The sequence below is a fragment of the Manis javanica genome, chromosome 4 (genome assembly GCF_040802235.1).
Source record: "Manis javanica isolate MJ-LG chromosome 4, MJ_LKY, whole genome shotgun sequence".
NCBI lineage: Eukaryota > Metazoa > Chordata > Mammalia > Pholidota > Manidae > Manis > Manis javanica.
This window is the reverse complement of record NC_133159.1, coordinates 19,380,831-19,400,655: the sequence shown is the minus strand read 5'-3', so window position 1 is coordinate 19,400,655 and position 19,825 is coordinate 19,380,831. Positions and strand designations below refer to the sequence as shown.

Here is a 19,825-nt window from a genome sequence, read left to right as displayed (position 1 = left end):
ATGCCACTTCTGTCTTGCTCCTTGGATCACTGTTTCTGGAGGATGCTACCACCATGCTATGAGGGTACTCGAGCAGCCCTGTGGAGAAGACACTTTGCTGAGGATACCAAGGCCTCCCACCAACTTGCCAACTATGGAAGGGAGCCATCCTGGAAGTGGATCCTCCAGCTCCAGTCAAGCCTTAAGATAAACTGAACTGCAGCCCCAGCCAACACCTTCCCTACAACCTCCTCAGAGACAGTGAGCTGGAGCCACCCACCTCAGCTACTCTTCAATTCCTGACCCTCAGAAACTGTGTGAGATAATAAATGTTTATTATTGTCATAAGCTACTAAGTTTTTGGAAAAATCTGTTATGCAGCAATAGACAATACACAGACCGTGGGGTCGTCTACAGTAATTGTTCAGCAAATGATGGCCAGTATTATTCCCTTGACTGTGAAAATATTAACAACAATGTTTGTTGAGTGTCTTCCATATGCCAAATTTTTGCATTGTGCCTGAGCAAATGGACAGACTCCATTTTCAGTAAGGGATGGAGTGTTGGGGCAGATACCCAGAACCCTAGACTCTCAGGGTTAGAAAGACCCAGAGATATCATTACTCTACCCAACTGAAATTTTACAGATGAGGAAACTGAAACACAGAGGTGAAGGAACCTGCCCATGGTGACAGAGCTGATTCGTAGAGAAGGCCAGACTTGAACTCAGATCCACTGGGGCCCAGGCGGGCTCCTTGTTGCTCTGCACTCTCAGGGCCTTGTGGTAAGGATTTATTGTATCTCACAGTTTATAAAGTATTTTCAGTACTTTATTTCAGGATCATCTGATAGAACCAGGACGGGAGGACTGCTTTCTTTGAATAAGCCCACCCTCCATCTCAGAAAGACCTAGGTTTAATCTTACTGAGGCTACAAGCATTCTCCAGAGGACACGTCAGCAAGCCACAAGCCCACCTTTTCCCTGACCCCTCCCCTCAAAAATCCTGCCAAAAAACCTAGCCATAAAAAGTCTCTTAGCTTGTAAGAGACGCCTTCTTTGTTCTGCTAGCCAGAACAGAGGGGTCCCTCAGGTTTAGTAATAAACCTGCTTGGACTGTGGAGTTCACATCCCTTCTTTTCCTTTCATCATCTATGTAGACCCCCCTCCAAACCCTATTAGCTCTCCATGTGCCCCAGGGCAATCCCTTTCTCCCCAGAGCCCCTGTAGCTGCCCACAATGGTTGTCTGGACCTAGACACAAAGGGAAAAGACCTGTGGGGCTCCCAGTCCTGGGTGGTGAGATTCCAGGACACTTTCCTCCTTTTCCAGGGCACAGGGGCCAGGCTCAGTGGGCTTGGCCCTGGCACCTGGGGCCTTCCATCATGTCCCAGACCCCATGCACCTGCCTCTGCCAGCTGCCCTGGCTTTAGCCCCCAGATCAAGTGACCTTATCGGTTTTATCCTATGATTCGGGATGACTCTTCAGTGAGAAGGACGTTGAATCATGGACAAGGATTTCAACCTGCAAGGAAAAAGCACCCTCCACCCCCTTCCTGACAGCACTCCAGGCACCACAGAAACTCAGGAGGAAATCCAGAGGAAGAGGCAGGGCAGACCCCACCCTCACGGGGGCTGGGGGAAGAACAGCGCCGGGTGGAAAGGATTTGCTCCCTGATGCAGCAAGAAAACATTTGAGCAAACCCGAGCTATGTGGAAATGAAAAGGGAGAAAGAGAAACCAGCATCACCACTCCCAGGCCCGTGTCAGCTACCCCAGGAAGAGCTCTGAGAACCACTGGGAGATGCAAGGACCCTGAGGGGTCAGATCGTCTCTTACGTGGCTCCATTTGGCAAATGAAGAAACTGAAGGTGGGTGTGGCTGTCTGGGTATCACACTGCTTGTCTGGCAAGATCTGAAGATCGAGCCCAGGTGTCTGGGCCCCAAGCCAGGGTTCTCTTCTCCAACTAAGAAGCCTCAAAATCTCAGATTTCTAAGAAGTCCCCTCTCTAGGGACAATTAAAAAAAGCATAGACTTCAGGGTTAAACTGCTCTGCCTACACTAGCCATGGGACTTGGGGCAACTCCATATATCGATATGTGCCTCCAGTTATTTCCTCATCTGTAAAATGGGAATAAGTATGACCTACTCATGGTTGTGTGAGGATTGAATGAAATAGTGCCATGGAGCTCTTAGTAGATGCCCAGCATTTGCAAGCATTAAATCAATAAATGCAGCATTATAATTCTTAATACCTTCCAGCTCTCCCTTTTCCTTGCCAGGTCCAGACCATTCTCCCTGCTGTTTTGCCTGACTCCTACCCAGCTGGGACCCCTTGGGCTCTAAAGCTCCTCCCACTAGTAATACAGATTTGAGAAAATCTGTCTCTTAGCTGGGTGACGTTCACAAGTCACTTAACCTCTCTGAACTTCAGTTCCTGATATATCAAAATGAGAATCATAGAACCCAGAACTGTTCTCTGACAAATCAGTGGCAAGAAGAATGGGAGGGAAGGCAGATGCTATAGATTATATGAGACTGATGAGACAAAAACAATGAAGGGCTGTGTGCAAGACCTTATTTGGGTCTGATTTGGACAAACTGTAAAAAGACATTTGTAAAAAGACAATCAGCAACCTCTGAAAATGGTTTGGAAACTAGATAATATTAAGAAATTCTTGTTATTTTTATTAGATATAATAATGGCATGATTATTATGGAAAAAAAATCTTATCAGGTAGAAATGCTTACTGAAGTATTTATGGGTGAAATGACTTGATGTCTAAGATGGGCTTTTAAATATTCCAGAAAAAGTAAGTGTGTATGGGGCTTGGGGGAGAGGAGAGTATAGATGAAATAAGATTGGGGAAATGTTGATAAGAGTTGAAGCTGGATTTAGTTACATGAGTTCATTTTACCATTCTCTCTACTTTTGTATGTTTGATATTTTCATTATAAACAGTTAACATAAATAAACAAAGGGATGTGCAGAGAGGGAAGCAATAAAATGCAGTAGTTAAAAGCTCTGGGATAAAGTACACCACTGATATTCTGGGTTTGTCTCTTCATCTGTCAGTCCAGAGCTTTACGTCTGTTCCAAAAACTGATAACGACACTGGTTTATAACTTCCTGGTTCTGAACCAGGCTCTGCCACCCACTGGCTGGGGGACTTCGGCCAAACGACTTCACCTCTCTGAGCCTCTTAGCCCAGCTGCAAAATGGGAAACCATGCATGCCCATGCCTCACTGAGTTATTTTGAGGACTGAATGGGAGGATGGATGGAAAGAGCTTACTTAGTACAATGCTTGGCATGCAATAAGCACTCAATAAGTGCTTCAGTACGAGGAGCACAGGCTACCTTGGATGTGAACCCCAGCTTGGCTCTGCCACTGTGACTGTGTGACTTTGGCCAAGACAATTAACTGAATCTCGTTTCCTCCTGGGAAAAATGAAGATCATAATGCCTCCCTTGCAGGACTGTTGTGAGGATTAAATGACAAGACATGTTTTGATGCCCAGCATGGCCCATGCAGGAATTTCCCTTCCTCACCCCTTGACTTTCAGCAGTGCTAACCTTGCCAAGGCCCGGGCTGGAGTTGATCCCACTGTCCATTTGCTTGGCCTTTGCACCTGGACTGCCAAGTGCAGCTGCAGAAAGTCAACAGAACCATGTGAATGGCTTTCTGCAAATTGTAAATAGGTGCTGTGAAACATCAGTGAGGCTCTTCTGCTCCCAGGCAGCCGTTCCATCCTTCCCTAGGGCACTTCCTCCCATGTTTCACACTGGGCCCACCTTATCCCACCACCCACTCATGCTGCTCTTTTCCCTGCCTTAGCCTCAGGAGTTGACCTCAACTCTTGACCAAGGTCAGCAGTATGAGCACCCTTCTCTCCACCACCCACCACCTCTGATTCCTACCTCCATCTTTTCCTCTCTCCTATCCTCCCTACTCAAAGGCCAAAATGTCTCTCTCCTTCCCAAGGCTTTAGAATTTAATGCATCAATCCCCTGCCCCCAGTATTCCAGTACTTTCTCTCCACTGGCTACATTGTCTCAGCCAAAACAACCTTGCTCAAGTAGCCTAAACTCCCAAGTCTGACAGTGATCCTACTGCTCCCTCATTTCACTCACTCCTTCCCTTGTCCACTCATTTAAGAAATGTTTGTTGAGTGCCTACTATGTGCCAGGTGTGGGGATACAGAGGTGAATAGAGACAGTGTTTGCCCTCAAAGTCCACAAAGCCCAGAGGGAGAATCAGACTCACAAACAGGTGACAAATGAGATACAGAGATGCTGAGAGTGACTGTGTGTGCAGTGGGGGGAAGGGGAGCCCAAGGACGGCTCTCAGCTTCCCGTGCCTTGCACACAGGTGGGTGGTAGTGCTGTTCACGGAGACACCAATCGAAGGAGGAGCGAGGAGTGCGGAAGATGGTGTGTTCTGTTCGGGATATGACATCCCAGTAGAGATCTCCAACAAATCATCGCCTTAAGGGAGAGAGAGATCTGAATTGGGGTTAGAGATGAGAGGACCCTTGGCATATGGGAGCTGGAATTGTGGGTGTATATAGAGTGCTCTTGGCTGCAAGTAACAGAAGAGTTACACTGTGATGACACTTGTTATCTCACCTCTTAAATAGTCAAGAGGTGGGTAGTTCTAGGGGTGTGCTGAACTGGTGGCACAATGATGGCATCAAGGTCCCAGGTGCTTTCTATAGTTCCCCTTGGTCATCTTTGGGAGTGGATTTCTTCCTCAGAATTGTCCAGTGCTGGTGGCACAATTGCTGCCCTACTCTCTCATAGCCCCATTCGAAGGTAGGAATGAAGCTTTCTTCTTGTGCCTCCCTTTGCATCAGGGAGGAAATGCTTTACCTTTAGCCATCTCCGCCATCCTTTGGGGCTCCATGGTTATAAGTGCATCACTTAGACAAAGGAGAATGGGATTGCCGTTGGGTGACAGCCTTGTCTCCTGCGGCAGTGGAGAGGCCCTTCCTAGAGAACTTGCTGATTGATACCTGGACAAAACTTAGGTCCTGTGAGCAAGGAAGAAGGGATGGCGTCTTTTCAACCTCATCCTCCTCTAGCCATGGCTGGCCTGGCTGTGTTGACCTATAGTTCTGTGGAGACCTGAGCAGCTTGGGCTTCTGAGTCAAGCATATATCTGGATTCATGTCCTGGAGACACTTCTTATAAGCTGTGTGACCACATACAAATTATTTTACTGTCTGTGTCCGAGTTTCCTCATCTGTGGAATGGGGCTATAATCATACTTATGTTGTTGGCTGTTGAGATGATGAAACGCAATAGCCTGTGAAGTGCTTATGTTTAGCACAGTGCCTGGCACATAGTAAGTACTCAGCTAAAACTAGCCATTAACATTTGAGGGGGAGACCCTCTCCTTAAATCCCCCAGTCCCCTGTCCTCTTGCTCTCCTCCTCTTTATGGGCCTGGCCCCCTGTCTTCTTCCTCTCCCTCCCATTTCCTCCCCTTCCCAAGGTTGGCCCCCTGCCCTCACCCACTCACTAGGTCTTGTCTCATGGCTCCAACCATCAACTCTTCTCCAGGCTGAGGGGGTCATGCCAACTGCCCCACCCCTCTGTCACGAGGCCTTGGGCATTCCCGTATGTTCTTAGTGCTTAGACTCACCCTGAGGCCTCATGCCACTGCTCCCACTTTCACCCCGGCCCCTTATACTGGGTGGCCCCAATAACCCTTTGCATGAGATTCTACTTTAAGAATAGCCATTGGAACTGCGCTAATGATTTCTACCTGACAACACAGAAGATGGACAGAAGAAGGACATGGAGAAAAACTGAAATTTGTTCAGAGAGCAGAGTGGGGTATCTGGCTCACTTCTGAGTGTCTAGGTAAGGTTTCATGGCACTACATAGTAGTTATTTCTGTCTCCCTCCCTAGGCTGTGAGCATCTTGGGGCACAGAAAAGGATTACTCATTTATCTGTCACCTTGGTGCCTGATGTATAGTTAGTACTCAGAAAAATATCCAATGAGTGAATGAGATTTCTGGCTCTGCCACTTACTTTCTAAGTGACTTTGAATAAGGTCTGTTCGTTCTCTAGACCTTGGTGTCAAAATCTATAAAATGAGGGGACTGGACTCTGTTTCAAGGGAGCCCTTTCAGCATTCCAGTGAAATTAATGGCCAGGAGATGGAGGGATGGGCTAGCTAGGGTGTGGGGGTCTCAAGGTCTCCAGCAGCACGCTGAGCTCAGGGATGGACTCAGAGAGGGGCTGCCCTGACCCCCCATCTTAGGGGCTGGCCAGGACTCCTGAGGTAGGTCATGCAAGGGGCACTGGCTATTAACCTTGCAAATCCCGATGGCCTATTTGCTGGGTCCTGTCCCTGGCCTCCCAACCTGGTGTGGGAGGAGGCTAATTTCTGGAGAAAACTCTGAGTACCTGGTCCTCCCCGCAGCCGACAAGCGAACAGGCTGTTCTTGTTTACGACCCCCTTCCTAGGGGAACAGTGATTGCTCATCTCTACATGTGATTTGAGAGGGCCGGTCTCTCAGGCCTGGAGGAAACACAAGTCCTGCCAGCTGCTTGGCAGCGGAATGCTCAGCTGGTCCCCTCCTGGGGCTCATGTGACCAGGGTCCAGCTATAAATATCAGAGGGGCCTCAGACCAAGACAGGATCCGGGCGCCAGGAGAAGAAGGCAAAGAGGCTCTGGGCGGCTATTCTGTGACAAAGGCAAGACCCCAGATCTGCTTGGAGGCTGGCAGGTGAAGGAAACAGACAGGTGGACCCCACACCTCTCAACAATATGGACTATAAGTCAAGCCTGATCCAGGACGGGAATCCCATGGAGAACCTGGAGAAGCAGCTCATCTGTCCTATCTGCCTGGAGATGTTTTCCAAGCCGGTGGTCATCTTGCCCTGTCAGCACAACCTCTGCCGGAAGTGTGCCAACGACATCTTCCAGGTCAGGCCTGGAGCCCTGGGCGGCTATTCAGTTTTCCTGTGATGAAAGCCCTTCTCTTGGCTCAGGACCCTTCTAAACCAGGGTGGGATTTTTCCCTTCCAAAGTGAGCCCCCGCAGGAGCCTCTGGACAGGGCTGAGGGGGTGAGGAGGGCGCTCCACTGCCCCATTCCTTCTCCATGACGCATTTTCCCCTCCCCACCCTTGCCCTGAGCACAGCAGTTGACTCTCCAATCAAGCGTCAAATGCCTCAAGCGATAAGTGGGAGAGGCAGGCAGAGAGGAGAGAGAAACCAGACCGCTGGGGCTGGAGCCAGCTCCTGGTGGCAGGGGGCCCAGAGCTGTATGAGGAGGGAGGCTGGGAGGCAATGGCGATAGTGGCATCTTCCATTTAGGGCAGGAGGGGCTCCATCCTCATAGGAAAAGAATCCAAGTGGATGTCCAGGCTGGGAGACAGACTCAAGATTTCTCACAGGCATGTTATGAAATGTTCTCTCATTATTTTGTCTTTAAAGTAGCAGCCCTAGGAGCTGGCTCTAATTACAGTGGCCATTTCATGAATGGTCAGACTGAGGCTTGGAGGGATAAGGTTGTATGCCCAGGTATTCAGAGAATAACTGTGACTTGAACCTAGATCTGGTGACTCCCAAACTTGTTGATTGCTTAGCTGCTTCTCAGGTGCTCCCCATGTAGGTGGCCTGGCTCCCATCTCAGGATGGGGAGGTCCATTTGGTTTGGGTAATCAGAGGGGAGGCAATCGGAGATTAGAAAAGGGAGGGGCTGAGCCCAGGCTTCACCTCTGCCCTCACCACCTGCAGGCTGCAAATCCCTTCTGGACCAACCGGGTTGGCTCAGTTTCCATGTCTGGAGGCCGTTTCCGCTGTCCCTCCTGCCGCCATGAGGTGATCATGGATCGTCATGGAGTATACGGCTTGCAGAGGAACCTGCTGGTGGAGAACATCATTGACATCTACAAGCAGGAGTGCTCCAGGTCAGTTTGCTCGGCTGCTGGGTGCCCAGCCTTCCTCCCAGCTGTGCTTTGCCCAGCTCTCCGGGCTCCTTCCTCCTCCATCTGCTTGGGATCCAGCCCCCTCCCTGGAAGAGCTACACAAGCCAGTGCAGAGAGCCATCTGCCTCTTCCTCAGGCAGGAAGAGAGACTCATCACCGTCCACCAGCCCCGGCTCATGTCACTCAGTGAATGGAAGGGGCCCAGACCTTAGCCTGTCCTCCTGGGAGATACCGAGACAGAGACCAGAGGAAAGACAAGCTATGACAGGGAGAGTGAGCCACTGGGGCCAGCTAAGTGGGCCTAATGTGCAGAGAAAGTGCCCAGTGAGCATGGGCCAGTTTCCCTATGGTGATGGCAACAGCGATTGCCCTTGGGAGGGGTAGGGGAACAGTGCTGGCCACTGGCCATGCTTCTCCTCTTGCTGATTCACAACACTGCTGTGTATCGGGCATGACTTTATCATCCCCATTTCACAGATGAGAAAAATGAGGTCCAGTGAGGTGAAGTCACTTCCCCAAGGTTTCCCAGCGGAACTGGCCTGGCTGGGAATGGGCTCAATCAGTGTAGCTTCAAGTCTCTGATTATTAAATAGCAGCTTAGTCTGAGGCCAAATGTGTGAAAAGCAGAGGTTGTGCACTGGTGGGTCTTAAGCTGGAGAGAGACACAGCTACCACTCTGACAAGACTTCCAGACTGCTGACCCCACAGCCCTTGTGATCCCAAAGCGTCACCAAGTGCTTGCCTGCAGGCAGTGTCCTACTCCAGAAGAGGTGACAGACCAGTCCTAGTGAGAAGAAGCCTTGACTTGGGGAACTGTGTTTGCTGGTCTGACTGGTAGGAGTGTATTGTAGTATCTTGGGTCAGGCTTTGGGTCTTCATTTCCCCTGTCAGTAGAAGGGGAAGGTAAGATTTACTACTGTGATTATCAAATAGGATTTTGAGGGGAAATGTTAAAAATATCAAATATTTATTGAGCACCTACTGGGCGCAGGTACTATACTAAGTATTTCCTGTGTATGATCCCTATTTAATTCTCATAGTAATCCTATAAGGCATTCTCACTCTTATTTTATAATGAGGAAATGGAGGCTCAAAGAGGGTCAGAGGTTTGTCTAAGGCCACTTGGCTAGCAAGTGGTGAAGCTGAGAGGGAGCCTGTCTGATTCCATGATGAGCATTCCTAACTGCTCTTGCTTCTCCTGCTGCTAGAATTTAACTCTCCAAAATGTAAATATATGTTGATCATTATAATAATAAGAAAATCAATATTGCATCAAAATATTAGCCCACCCAGTGTTGACCTATGAAGAGCATGTTGTGCTGGAACCCTTTCTGCATTGTTGAATGACAGTGATAGCTGGTGTTTATTGAGGGCCTACTCTGTGCCGGGTCTTACACATCCATTATAGACAACTTCTGTCGTGATCCCAGTAGCTCTGGAATGAAACTAAGGCTCAGAGAGGTGAAATCATTTGTTTAAGGTCACAAAGCAAGTGAATGGCAGAACAGTCTGGAATTTGAATCCAGATACTGACACCTGGGCTTGGGAGGGTGGGTGTCCTTACAACTACTGCCTTCCCAGAGCTCCCTTCCCAGGGCACAGAGACAGGTGGCAAAGGGTACAAAAAGACAGATCTGAAAAATGGCTTATTTAAGAACTTGAGGGGACAAAAATGCCTGGGGTATAATCAGTCATACAAGACTGTTTGGAGGTGGGGGGACAGTCACCATTTGACATTTATGCTGCAGTGTTAAAGGCTGGGAAATCAGAGGTAGTGTAGACATGGTGTTGGCTCTAAATGAGTTATAGTCTAGCCGGAGAGGTAAAACTTCAACCCCCAAAATTGAATCTTGGGTAGGCAGTGACTGATGCCCTGAGAGAAGCACAAGGAACATGTCAGGGGCCCTAGCAGAGAGAGACAAAGGGAGAAAGGCATTCTAAGAATTTGTGTTTGGGAAGAAAGAGAAGTAAGAGACTCCGGGCCCTGCAAAAAATCTCTGGACTAGAAGTCAAGGACACTAGGCTCTTGGCCAGGCCTGGGTTCTGCTTGTATGACTTGGGGAGCACATACTGCTTCCTTCTCTGAGCCTCGGGGCACCCTCCCAGCGTGCTTACTATATATTATTTCTGACTATATTTAATTACCTCTTCCTCTGCGCCAGGCACTGTATACTTAGATTCAGGGGTGAAGAGAATTTCACCTGCTTTGCTGGAGGTTGCAGTCTGGTGGATTAAATATAGAATTCTGTGCGGCCATGAGTACAAATTGCTCCACTCAGAGCCCAGCCTGCAGTAACCAAGAGCTCTGGTGACTATAATTAGTGCACATGAACTCTAGCCTCCACTGCCTTGACTTGCTGGATGACCTTGGACCAGTCAATTTATCTTCTGGAGCCTGGTTTCCTCTTCTCGAAGATGTCTTCAAGTCTGACTCTGGGTTTCTACAACCTTTCCTCATCCTTCCCTGACAGGGCCTAAGGCCAAACCCTCACTGAAATTTGAATCCTAGGATATGGGAACAGCCTTGGTATTATTGGGTTATCCTGGGTCCCCAGAGGATGAAAAGAAAAGGACTGGGGACAGCCAACCACTGAAAGCTCAGGTCATAGGTCTGGGGTGGCCTCCTGGAGCTGGGGGAGGAGACAGGGACTTGGGACTCCACGCTGTGACTTGTGATCTTCTCTACTTCAGTCGGCCCCTACAGAAGGATAGCCACCCCATGTGCAAGGAGCATGAAGATGAGAAAATCAACATCTACTGCCTCACGTGTGAGGTGCCCACGTGTTCCATGTGCAAGGTGTTTGGAGCCCACAAGGCCTGTGAGGTGGCCCCACTGCAGAGCGTCTTCCAGGGACAAAAGGTACTTGCCCGAGCCACTTCCACCCCATGACCTGGGCCTGCTGGGCATGGTGATTCAGGATGAGGATTTGATCCGTGTAGATCTGCTGAGCCGGCCTTTCAGGAATAGTCCCTCTGGAGGGACTTCCCAGGCCGCAGGGACAGCAGCCCTTGCCTTCCTGGGGAGGTGGCTGAGCTCATGGGTTATACTTAGACCGCTTAAAAGCACCTGGGTGTGGCCACCAGGGCCCTCTCAGGCCATGACTCCTCATCCCAGTATTCTTTGGCCCCAGATGCCTCTTCCTGTGCCTGTCAGCTCTCCCAGTCTTAAATTCCCCTGCAGCAGGAGGTAGCTGGGTGCCCTCTCCCTGGGCCCCAGGGCCTGTGGGAGCCCCACCATCCTGTCCATGCAGGAAGCTGAGGCCCCTCTTTCTGTGTTCTTTCTTCCCCACCTCCCACTCTTCTCTTGATCTCTCTTCTAGAACTCTCCACTTCTTTCTTTTCTGCATCCCGTCTTTCCTAGAAACTGCCCCTCTGCCACTATCTTGCTGTGTATTTTGGGCAGCTCATTTCCCTTCTCTGGGCTTCATCTGTAAAATAAGGGATACAGTATCTCTGATATTCTCTGCTCTGCACCTCAGAAAGAGCTCTAGCAGAAAGGGGGTGAGGGTGCCCTTTTGCTGCCACTCCCAAGAGCACAGGCCCTGAGACCATTCCTTTCTCTCCTCCCCTCGTCCCCACCCCCCCTCCCATCTAGACCGAGCTGAGTAACTGTATCTCCATGCTGGTGGCGGGGAACGACCGTGTGCAGACCATCATCACTCAGCTGGAGGACTCCTGTCGGGTGACCAAGGTGGGGCAGCCTGATCTCTGGGGCGAAGGCTCACCTTAAGCTTGTGACTAAAAGTTGGGGCCTGGGGCCTGGCGTGTTCAAGCAGGGATGCCTGGGAGGGACTGACTGATCCATTCCTCAACTCATTCACAGATGCTTCTTGAACACAGCTGTGTGTTGGGCCCTGCCAAGGAGCTGGGGATGGAGTTCCTGAGTTCAGGCAGCACCCCACCAGCCATCCCCAGTGTTCATCCAACACTGGTAGTTTTCAGAGCATTATTCCCCAGTGTGCTATAGACCAAGACTTCTCAAACTTTAAAAGGCACACACACACCACCCTGGGAGCTTGTTAAAATTCAAGTTCTGGAATGAGGCATGAGATTCTGCATTTCTACCAAGCTGCCAGGGTTTGCCCAAGTTGCTGGTTTAGAGACCACACCTTGAGTAGCAAGACTATCCAGGCACCAGAAAACATTTCTATCCCTGCAAAAGCATCCATGATTTTCCATCTCCACTTGGGGTGGGGACCTGGAGATGAAGGTGGGGGAAGGGATCATATTTCTGGTGGACAAAAGGATGTGTGAAGGATAGGTTCAAAGGGAGGAGGGTGACACTTAGCACCTGTGAGGGGCTCCCAGGCTGATAAAGAATACCACAGTCCCCAGTCTACTGAGATGCTATTGTTATACCCATTTTACAGGCAAGGAAACTAAGATGTAGGGCCTGTGTTGGAGAGAAGGGAGCCTCAGTGGGGAGGCCATTAGAGGAGGAGCTGTTCCCCAGCTCTGCTATGACCAAATGAGGCAGAGCTTCCAGAAACCAGTCTTGGTCCTACAATGGCAGGAAGAATGGGCCTTGGGAGCTTACAAGAGGCTCAGAATATACCAAGTCATCTGACCCTACAGGCACTGTTTTTGAGAAAAGGGTGGCTTTCACCATGACACTGGCCTCCAAACATTCTTGGCATACTAAGTAGCTATGAACCTTAGCAAGTGTTTTCTCTTGCTAAACCTTCATTTTATCTTTTGTAAAATGGGGGCATAGTACAAAATCTGCCAGCTTTGGATTCCTGGTTCCTAGCACGCCCATCCTGGGGAGAAAAGCACAGGGATGGGGACAAGGACCCTGTAGGAAGTGACTCCAAGATTTCTGTCTCCAGGAAAACAGCCACCAGGTGAAGGAAGAGCTGAGCCAGAAGTTTGATGTGCTGTACGCCATCCTGGACGAGAAGAAGAGTGAGTTGCTGCAGCGGATCACACGGGAGCAGGAGGAGAAGCTCAGCTTCGTCGAGGCCCTCATCCAGCAGTATCAGGAGCAACTGGACAAGTCCACGAAGCTGGTGGAGACAGCCATCCAGTCGCTGGACGAGCCCGGGGGTGCCGTCTTCCTCATGGTGAGCAGGACCAGATTCCCTTCAACTCCACAGCTCTGCCTGAGGTTCTAGTTGTTCGCCAGCCCTGATCCCCAATGCACCCTCGGGCAAGTCACTGAAAGCTCTTTGAGCCTCAGTTTCCTTGTCTATAAAATGGACATGGAACAATTCCTACCTTCCTTTCTCTTAATTGATTTTATGAGGATCAGAAAGAGGATGTTCATGAAACGGCTTTGAAAGCTACAAAATACAGTGTCCATGTCAACTATTAATGAACACATACCATAGACCAGCTACTGAGGTGGCAGCGCAGAGACGGAAGAGACACAGCCCTGCCCTAGCAAAGCTTGTTGGGGGAGACAGAAAAGAGTTCACGGTTAAGTTCAATAAAAATTTCACATATTGAGAACCAGGCTTTGTGCTAGACATTGGGTATGAAAAAGTGATAAGGGTATGATTCTCATTTTGAGGATTTCAGGGTTTAAAGTGTTTAGACTGATACCCCTAGAATCCAAGCCTCCTGCCAGGACAATGAGAGGGCCCTAGGGCGATGACCCAAACCTCTGCAGACCGTGGATAGGGGGAAAGATCCGAGTTCTGTTCAGCTCTGGGTGGGCAGCAGGTGACGGCTGGGCTAGGGAATGGCACCAAGCGCCCATATGCAGCACCAGTTTGGCTGATTTCTTGGGGCTACCCCTTCTGCAGTCTTAACCCTTTCCTCTCTCTCTCTCCTCCTACAGAGTGCCAAGCAACTCATCAAAAGGTCAGTGTTTCTCCAGGCTATGATCCGAGGCTCTGGCTCCCACCAGGGCCTCTGACTTCTGTCCAGTGGGCCTCTCCCTTTGCATTAAGGCTGCTGGGAGGGTCTCACCCTAGGCAAGCCTTCCTGGCCTTCGCATCCCCTGTTTTCCTGGGCCATTCATTTTGCTTGTGATTAGAAAGGGAAGACACTACCCCTCCAGAGGGAGCCTCTAGGTGCAAGGCCTGGGTGTGGACAAGCACATGCCCTGGTGTGAGTTGCGGCTAAGACACACCCTTCCTTCCCTGAGGCCTAGAGATTTCACCCCGCCTCTCTTTCTCTCTTGCTCCCCTGCAGCATTGTGGAAGCTTCCAAGGGTTGCCAGCTGGGGAAGACAGAGCAGGGCTTTGAAAACATGGACTACTTTACTTTGGACTTAGAGCACATAGCAGACGCCCTGAGGGCCATTGACTTTGGGACAGGTAAAGGAGGTGATGCTGCCACTTGTCTGTTCCCCCGCTTGACTCCTGGAAATTGGCTTCCCTCCTCCTGAGCCCCACGTGGAGGCAGATACCTAGGAAAGATGCCCAGATATCAGCCAAACTCATACAGCCAACATGTAGATGACCCCAGGGCCCAGCACAGTGCCTAGTACACAACTGTTGTTCAAAAAATTATGTTTGCATCCACTGCCAGGAGGCATCTTGCGGCAGTGAAAAGAGCATGGCCACTGGAGCCAGACCCACCTGTTCTACCTGTTCAAATCCCAGTTCAGCCACTTGTTATCTGTGTGACCTTCGGCGAGCCCCACCACCTCAACCGGGGCTGCATCTTCTAGCTTCAAACATTAGGTTGAAAGTGAACCTACTAATAATGACTACCTCATGGTGCCATTGGAACAAATAAGATATTGATACAGAAGAGTTTGCAAGGTACTAGACATACACTAATTATTGCCTAAGGTTAGTCTTAGATTCAACTTCCTAATGCTATCATCTGTGATACTCAGGCACCTTAACTGATCTATATTATATTCTTATTTCTGTTTATAATTGCTCTTCTGTAGAGTGCCTATAACAATTGTAACCATATAACCATAATAGTAATAAGGGGGAAATAATAAGGGAAAATGAGGAAACCAGATGAAGAACAGAGATGTTGACAATTTGCTCAAAGTCACACAATTGAAAGGCAGCTAATTAGCAGCAGAGAAGGAGAGGGTGGGCCCAGTCTCGCTGAAGGTTGCATTGGTCTGAGAGGCGATGCTCCAATGATCAGCAGAGGGGTGGGGCAGTGGTGCAAGAACAGGGAGGAGGTGTAAATGGAAGGGCATGAAAAAGGGAAAAACTTCTTGGCGCCTCTTGTGTTGGCTCTCCCACAGGCTTTCAGAATCTGGTGTTGAATCTGTTCTCAGAACCCCAAATATACCTGCTCGTGGGTAAAGACAAAATGATCCCGAAGCCAGGATGCCACTGGACTTGGCTATGTCTATTGTTCCACTGTTCCCTTCCCTGAGCTAAGATAGACGAGGATGGATCACATTGTTGGAAACAGTATGATGTTGCAAAGACCTCTACTGCCTTCCATAGTCTTCAGTTTCCTCATGGGTAAATGGGGAGAAAACCAACAGCTGCCATTTATTAAGCACTTTCTGTGTCCCAGGCACTAAGCCCTTGACATAGATTCTATCATTTAATACAACTTTAGGAGGTAGTTTTTATTGTCATTTTCATTTTGTAGTTGAGGAAATAAAGCCAAGTGAAGTTGATCGATTTGCTGGGGGCCACACAGCAAGTAGCCCATGCAGATTCCACCAGAGGCTGTGTGGCTCACGAGACCCTTGTGAGGACTATGTGAAATGCATGGACAGCACTTAGCACAACTCTGGGCGCATAGTAAGTCCTCAGCAAATGCTGCTCTGAGGAGTTAAATAAGACCATTAAACAACAGTCCTTGGTTTTACACCCAGATCCCAGCTTCCCGGCTAGAATTTTGGGCTGTCATTTTGGATGCATTAACTCTTTCAAGCCTCTCCCCGGATGCTGCTGACAAATGAACTGCCCCGTGGTGACCCCCCAGAGCCCCAAAGGATTAAGGAAGTGGCTTCTGAGAGAGGGCAGGGGACAGGAATGTTGGCTGTCCATAGAGCAGGAAGGCACTGTCCCAGAATGGAGAAGTGAGGACACAGGTTGCAGCTCAGATACTGTCAGTCAAGGGAGCAGCTTCAGAGAGCTAGTGAACAGGTGCCGCAGGACTGCTCCCCACCCTGCGTCCACCCAGCTGTAGGCTAAGGACTGAGGAAAACTGGGACAGAAGTGCCAGGCAAGCAGATTTCTAAGGCAGGGCAAATTCCTTCAGGACTAGGACTCTGATCTCTGAGTATCAAGGGGGTTTTGTCCCATTCTCCCCAGATGATGTTTATCTGTCTGAGAGATGTGCTAGAGCACAAAGGATGCTTCCCCAATATCCCCTCTGGTCCCAGGCAGAGCAGGGGGTGGAAGCTGCTCCCGCTCTGGAACAAGGACCATTTGGACCCCCCCTCCCTTGGCAGGGTGTGGCAAGGAAGGAGGCCAGCCTCTGCGCAGCTGGGTGTGACACTGACTGGGCGTGGGGAGGGGGTTGGGTAAGTGCCATCTCCTGCCTGGTGTCCTTTGAGCAGCTCCCCTGAGAAACCGGCCCCATCCTAACACAGCTGTTCTTTGTCACACAAAGATGAGGAAGAGGAAGAGTTCACCGAGGAAGAAGATCAGGAAGAGGAAGAGGCCACAGAGGCGAAAGAAGGAGGTAGGAAATCCATCTACTTCCATTCATTCATTCATTTGTTCATTGGTTTGTTCAACAACATGAAATCCCTACTGTGTACAAAGTGCTGTGCTAGACCCTGGGGATGATGCCAGTATGTGATGATGTTCCTTCCCAGTATGTGTTTTAAACCAACTCTTGTTCCCTTTACACTTGCAGAAAAAAACACCAAACTATTCATAATAAAAAGCTCCCATTTCATATCTAAATGTCCTTCCAAAGTGAAAAGCAATATACAGTGTAACAGACATAAAATACAGGGAGCTCATGCGCCAGGCCGGGCCCACCAGGGTGTTTTGTGTGGCCAGCACAATGTTTAAAATTTTTTAAATTAGTTGCCAACATTTTAAATTAGGAAATTTGTCCAGGAGTTTTTGTTTTTTTTTTTTTTTTAAGGAGATTTTGACTAAGAATCTGGCTTTCCACTGTCTTGTGAAAATCTGAAAAGAACTAACAACACTGATTTTGCCCTTCTCCCTAATCTCAGAGAAGGGATTACTCAGTCATGTCATCAGTTGGCCCCTGTAGGCATGCGGGCTGCCCACCTGACAGAGTACAGTTAGGAGTGTGGGTTTTGAATCTCAGCATTGCATACGTAGTGTGTGGGGCCGTTCACAGCTTTTCTGAGTCTTGAGTTACTCACATGTGTACGGGGTCATAATGGTACTGACCTCAATAGGTTATGGTAGAGGGTAAATTAGGTAACTGTTTAACACAGTGTCTGCCCTATAGGAAGGACGTTTGCTAATTAGCACGGGGTTGCTAATGTTATTACTTTTCAAGTTAAACTATTATTGGAACTAAATTCCAATCCTGAAAGGACAGAGTGCTCTTTTGGAGTTTTGTATTGGATATGCAATCTGTAGTGTTTTAGCAACTAAATTCTATTTTGGTTTAAAAAGGAAGAGGCCAGGTGGGAATTGGAATTTGATCACTTTGTCAGTGCAGCCTGGTAAGCCCTGGAGGCCCCTGGGTCCCTGTCTTACCTTGCGTTTCTTTGTCTTTTTCTTGCAGGATGCCAGTAAGGAGCCAAATGAGAGAGACCCTCTAGATACAGAGAGACTGGGGAGGGTGGGGATGGGCCCAGGTGCCTGGTGACAGGCCCAGGGTGGGAGGGGTCGGGGCCTGGCAGGGGCAATGGGAAGGTGTGTTTTCTCTCTGCTCAGGGAGCCGGGACTAGGAGTAGGACCTCCACCACTGTGTCCAGCAGTCACTGAACCAGAATTGGAAACGTGCTTGAAACAACCTCACAGGACACTTTTCTATGTTGGTGCAAAATGGAGTATTTTGTACATTTTTTAAAATGTGATTTTTGTATATACTTGTATATGTATGCCAATTTGGTGCTTTTTGTAAAGGAACTTTTGTATGATAATGCCTGGTCATTGTGTGACTGGTGATTGTTAGAAAGAGGGGAAGAAAGCCAGGTTGGCAAAGCTGTCTGGTCCCTTTCCTAGTGGGAGGACTGAGCAGCACTCCCAGGTCGAGGTACAGGCCTCGGTAAGGGAGAAGGCACTGTATTTCAATGCCTACCCCTGGCATAGGGGATGGCAACTGAGTTTCTGTTATATGTTGTTTTAATAAATGCACAATGCTCTCTTCCTGTCATTACCAAAAGAGCTGGGGTTTCATTTGGTGTTTCTTTCTAAAGAGAAGAGTTCAGGGTGGGTGGACAGAAGACCTAGTAGGAAGTGCACCATAGGAATAAACAGTGGCAGGGCTAGTTTTCCTCCCACCAAAGAATGAGCTCTTTAACCCAGCATTTCCCAATGAGAGCTCCCTGGAAAATTGGCCCTGAGATGAGTGAGCCTCAAGAAATGGATTCAATGCCTTATTCTCTGTCTGGTTCGCCAGAAAACAGCCTGAGGCAAATCTTAAAAGCTTTAGTCCAGGTACAGCCCCAGGGCAGCCAGAGTGAGGGGAAGTGGACGCAAAGCAGGAAAGGAGGGAAGCAAATGAAAAGTGTTGCAAGACTGACCTGGACAGAGCCTCACCGAGAGACCCAGCAGCTCCCTCAGTTCTATGAGATGTTCCCCGCAGGTCATAAAGAACACAGTACAGCGCTCAGCAATTCATCAGAAGGAAGAAGCCAGAGAGTTTTGCCTGCCTGCTCCTTTCATCTCCTGTCCCTCAGAACTGATGTTTGTCTCCCAGAGTGTTAATTGCCCTCTGGGTTGCACCACTCGCCCCCTTCCGGCAGCTGCTGGGGCAGCTGAATGGCATACACCCTGCTGACTACTCCACAGGGGTGGGAGGAGCGGCGCTTTCGTGGGCCAGGTGGGCTGGGCATGCCCCCACCACAATGGGTGTAAGGAGGCTCTGCTGGAGCCCAGGCTTCCTCCAGGGGAGGCCAGGACAGCCCCAGTGCTAGGGGATAAGGCGATTAATGAGGCCAAAGTAGGATCCAGGCTCTCCATGAAGCAGGGCCCAAGGGGCTAGGAAAGAGGTAAAATGAATGAATCTGAGTTGGCACATTAATTGGGTCTGAGACGCCACGTACTTATACATTTGAGGAACACCACAGTCTGTTCCTACCTTTTCAACATTCAGAACACAGAAGCAAGTTAAAGCCTTTGATCAGCCCTGCTGTTTAGAAAGCTATTTAACTTTGGACAATGACTGGTCCATCAAGTTTATGGTGTTTGGAATACTGCCTGATCTTTAAAGCTTGTACTATCTTTTGGTGGACTGAATGTTTAACTCAGTATTTCCCAACTACTCATTCATGTGACATCCTTCAGAACTAGTGTTATGTGGAACTCACTTCATGTAAGTGCTTTAAACCCTCACATCTCTGCCTATTTTCACTTCTGGGAGTTTTTCCTAAGCTACCTCAGTCCCTAACTTTGAATTTCAGGGAATCAGATATTGTTCTCATTTCTAGTCATTCCTCAAGTTCTGAATGAAGCTCACAAAAAAAAAAAAAGAGAGGGAGAAGAAAAAGGTTTTAAAACTATGTGACGTATCACACACACACAGGTGCACGAAACTAGTTACATAGAGTCTAATAAACTGATGTAAAATGAAATCCTGTGTTTCATTATGCAGGTGAAAGAAAAAAGACATTGTCAGTTCTTAGAAGCCCTCTATGTTGCCCCCTTCTCCTTGGAGGTGGCCACTATCCTTTTTTAAATAATCACACACTTGGCTTTCTTTTTTTTTTTTTGTTTACACTTGGCTGTCTTTATAGTTTTCTTAACAGTATCATCATCTTAAAATTAGAAGAATCAGTATTACAAATTGTCTGTATTCTGTCTCCAGATTTCCACTCCAGGTTACTCATCACGTGGGAAGCAGGCATATCAGTCTACTATCTTA

General features: G+C 48.9%; 1 protein-coding gene and 1 long non-coding RNA gene across 3 annotated transcripts; both read left to right on the top strand.

The window, feature by feature from the left end:
* Positions 1-6,623: 6,623 nt before the first annotated feature.
* TRIM63 (tripartite motif containing 63) lies at positions 6,624-18,126 on the top strand. Of its 2 annotated transcripts, none has more exons than XM_037017950.2 (9): positions 6,624-6,919; positions 7,734-7,906; positions 10,616-10,784; positions 11,520-11,615; positions 12,754-12,987; positions 13,707-13,729; positions 14,063-14,196; positions 16,418-16,489; positions 17,522-18,126. In XM_037017950.2, exons 1-9 carry the CDS (start codon positions 6,761-6,763, stop codon positions 17,530-17,532), a joined length of 1,071 nt encoding a protein of 356 aa, XP_036873845.1. In that variant the 5' UTR covers positions 6,624-6,760; the 3' UTR covers positions 17,533-18,126. The 2 variants fall into 2 exon arrangements, with proteins under 2 accessions (XP_036873845.1, XP_036873846.1); XM_037017951.2 differs by having other exon boundaries at positions 6,626-6,919; positions 14,063-14,187.
* LOC140848850 (uncharacterized) lies at positions 14,203-15,418 on the top strand. The gene is made up of 2 exons (XR_012130069.1): positions 14,203-14,637; positions 15,087-15,418. It is a non-coding gene; the product is annotated as an uncharacterized lncRNA (long non-coding RNA).
* Positions 18,127-19,825: the final 1,699 nt, after the last annotated feature.

What these genes read in the sequence shown, in the direction of transcription:
- TRIM63 (XM_037017950.2), top strand. Translation starts at nt 6,761, where the DNA reads ATGGACTATAAGTCAAGCCTGATCCAGGACGGGAATCCCATGGAGAAC. An exon ending in GTGCCAACGACATCTTCCAG is followed by an intron (nt 6,920 to 7,733) that starts GTCAGGCCTGGA and finishes CACCACCTGCAG; the next exon opens with GCTGCAAATCCCTTCTGGAC. An exon ending in GGGGTGCCGTCTTCCTCATG is followed by an intron (nt 12,988 to 13,706) that starts GTGAGCAGGACC and finishes CTCCTCCTACAG; the next exon opens with AGTGCCAAGCAACTCATCAA.